The 2,500-nt window shown below is 38.9% G+C and overlaps 1 protein-coding gene across 1 annotated transcript in view; it reads left to right on the top strand.

Moving 5' to 3' along the window:
* The window catches only part of Wee1 (Wee1 kinase), a 4,381-nt gene that overhangs the window by 812 nt on the left and 1,069 nt on the right, over nt 1–2,500 (top strand). Inside the window, exons 2-5 of the mRNA XM_043038139.2 lie at nt 1,021–1,290; nt 1,424–1,648; nt 1,775–1,932; nt 2,055–2,500. The exon at nt 2,055–2,500 is cut by the window's right edge and continues 1,069 nt beyond it. Coding sequence (XP_042894073.2) covers nt 1,021–1,290; nt 1,424–1,648; nt 1,775–1,932; nt 2,055–2,500 — 1,099 coding nt within the window. The remainder of the gene's footprint in view (nt 1–1,020; nt 1,291–1,423; nt 1,649–1,774; nt 1,933–2,054) is intronic.

Here is a 2,500-nt window from a genome sequence, read left to right on the forward strand (position 1 = left end):
AAGCTTTTTTTTAAATTTAAATATTCACATCGAATCCACATTTAAACCCTTTGATCGCTACATCAATCCCACATACGGGTAATTGCAGTAGACCGAAATCCATCCGCAATTCACCACGATTGTCCGATAACCAAGAGCAAAACAGAGCCGAGGAAATAAAAACAAGGCAGCGGGTTGTGTATTTTGAAGTGGACGGGGGGGACAGGCCACGCTCGTGCGCCCTGTTGCCAAATCTCCACTCACTCGCTGTGCTCTCTTGTACGGTTGAATTGCGTCTCAAATTCCGCGTTTTTGTGTAGGTTTGATATACATTTTTTAGAATATATCATAATATTGGCATTGTTGATTTAGAAGTAATTGTTTACGATAAATGAAAAGTGGGCGGAGGTCGAGGAAGGGCAAGGGGGCATGAGCAAACGGCCTGTTGCTACGCGCGCCAGATTTGACCAGTATCGGAGGCTCGGGTGGTTTAAACCGCACAAGGCTGCAGGCTTTCGCTCAGATTAATGTCTGTTGGGTTCTGGTAAAGCGATTTTAGGGGTGTGGTTCTTAGCACGGCAATGATGTTTATTGTATCTTAGTTTTAAAGCACGGCAGCGAAAGGCATTGTTATATAATTGTATCGGTCACTGGAGATTAATTATATTTTTTTATTTTGTGGTTCTACTGTTCTTAATTTCCGGATAAATATGATACTAAAAATAATATTTTTATTTTAATATAACGAAGCATAATGTAGCAGAATATACATATACATAATATATATATATATATATATAAATATAAATATAGTATAAATATAAATATATATATTATATACAATATATATATATTATATACATTGTATATATTATACATAATATATATTTATTATATATGTATATATACATATACATATAATATATATATGCATATGATTTGCAATACAATACTTTTATTTTATAAAACATGATTTGCATGCCTAAATAGAGACACCCTACTTTTTACATCATAATTAAACGCTGTTTTCTTTTCTTGCAGTGACACAAGCTTCCCTTCGACCATGGACATGAGCATGGATGACTGTTGTTGCAACGACTCCTGTGATGAATGTGAAGATGAGACTGGGCGACCGACCAAAAGACTAGCCATCCATGAAGCAAACGTCTCCAGATACAACCACGAATTCTTAGAGTTATCCCTAATTGGCCAGGGAGAATTTGGCAGTGTGTACAAATGCAGACATCGATTGGATGGCTGTGTCTATGCAATCAAGAAGTCTCTCAAACCAGTGGCAGGATCAGTTAATGGGTAGGTACACTCTCTTTGCGTTTCCAAGTGTGTGTTTGGTGTCGGTAATAAGTCTGGAATGCCAAATGAAAAGAAACTATGGAGATATAGAGATGGCGTGTGACAATGTATTGATTTATCTGTTGTTTTGCAGGAGAATCGCCCTCAACGAAGTATACGCACATGCTGTTCTAGGAAAGCACCCACACGTAGTCCGGTATTACTCTGCTTGGGCGGAGAATGATCACATGATCATACAAAATGAATATTGCAATGGTGGATCTCTTGCTGATATTATCGAAAGCAACAGAAGAACGGGCAGAAAAATTAGTGAACATACGCTGAAGCAGGTCCTCCTTCATTCTGCGAAAGGTCTAAAGTAAGTTATCACTTTATATTATTATTATTGTTTTTGTTGATGTTTGGTATTCAGATATCTATATTGTTTATATTAATTACTCTTTTTTGAACTGCATATTAATGTTCCCTTGTTTTCTTCTTCCAGGTATATCCACTCGTTACAACTGGTCCACATGGACATCAAGCCAGCCAACATATTTGTATCCAGAGAACAGAAGGTGAATCTGCAGGGTGAGGAGTCTGCAGATGATGGCTTTGAAGAGGAGCAGGTAGAAGAGGAGGAGGAAGTCACTTACAAAATCGGTAAGTTTCAGCAGATTGCAGATTCTGAGATTTGCAATATTTTAGATTGTTATATCGTAAAACTCTTTTTATTATTATTATCACTTCAAACAATGACTGAACTTTTCTCTCTCTCTTTCTAGGTGATCTTGGTCATGTTACTTCTGTTATAAATCCAGAAGTGGAGGAGGGTGACTGCAGATATCTTCCCCGGGAAATACTACAGGAAGATTTCTCACAGTTGTCGAAAGCAGACATCTTCGCCCTAGGTTTAACGTTGTATGAAGCAGCAAGAGGACAACCACTACCCCTGAATGGTGATGAGTGGCATGCGATCCGCAACGGGGAACTGCAGCCATTGCCAGGATATTCAATGGAACTTCAGTTGCTACTGAAACAGATGGTTCAGGCTGACCCTGCAGCTCGCCCTTCAGCTGCACAGTTGGTACACCACAATTCCTTCTGCCCACCCACAAACAAATCCAGGGCGGAGCTCAGAAGGGAACTAAATGCTGAAAGACTAAAAAATGAAATTCTCTCTCGTCAGTTGAAGGAAGCAGCAAAGTGCCTCCAAAGTTTAACTCCTAAT

Source organism: Penaeus japonicus, unplaced genomic scaffold (genome assembly GCF_977035675.1).
Source record: "Penaeus japonicus unplaced genomic scaffold, GWHDUDI00000001_assembly GWHDUDI00000016, whole genome shotgun sequence".
Taxonomy (NCBI): Eukaryota; Metazoa; Arthropoda; class Malacostraca; order Decapoda; family Penaeidae; genus Penaeus; species Penaeus japonicus.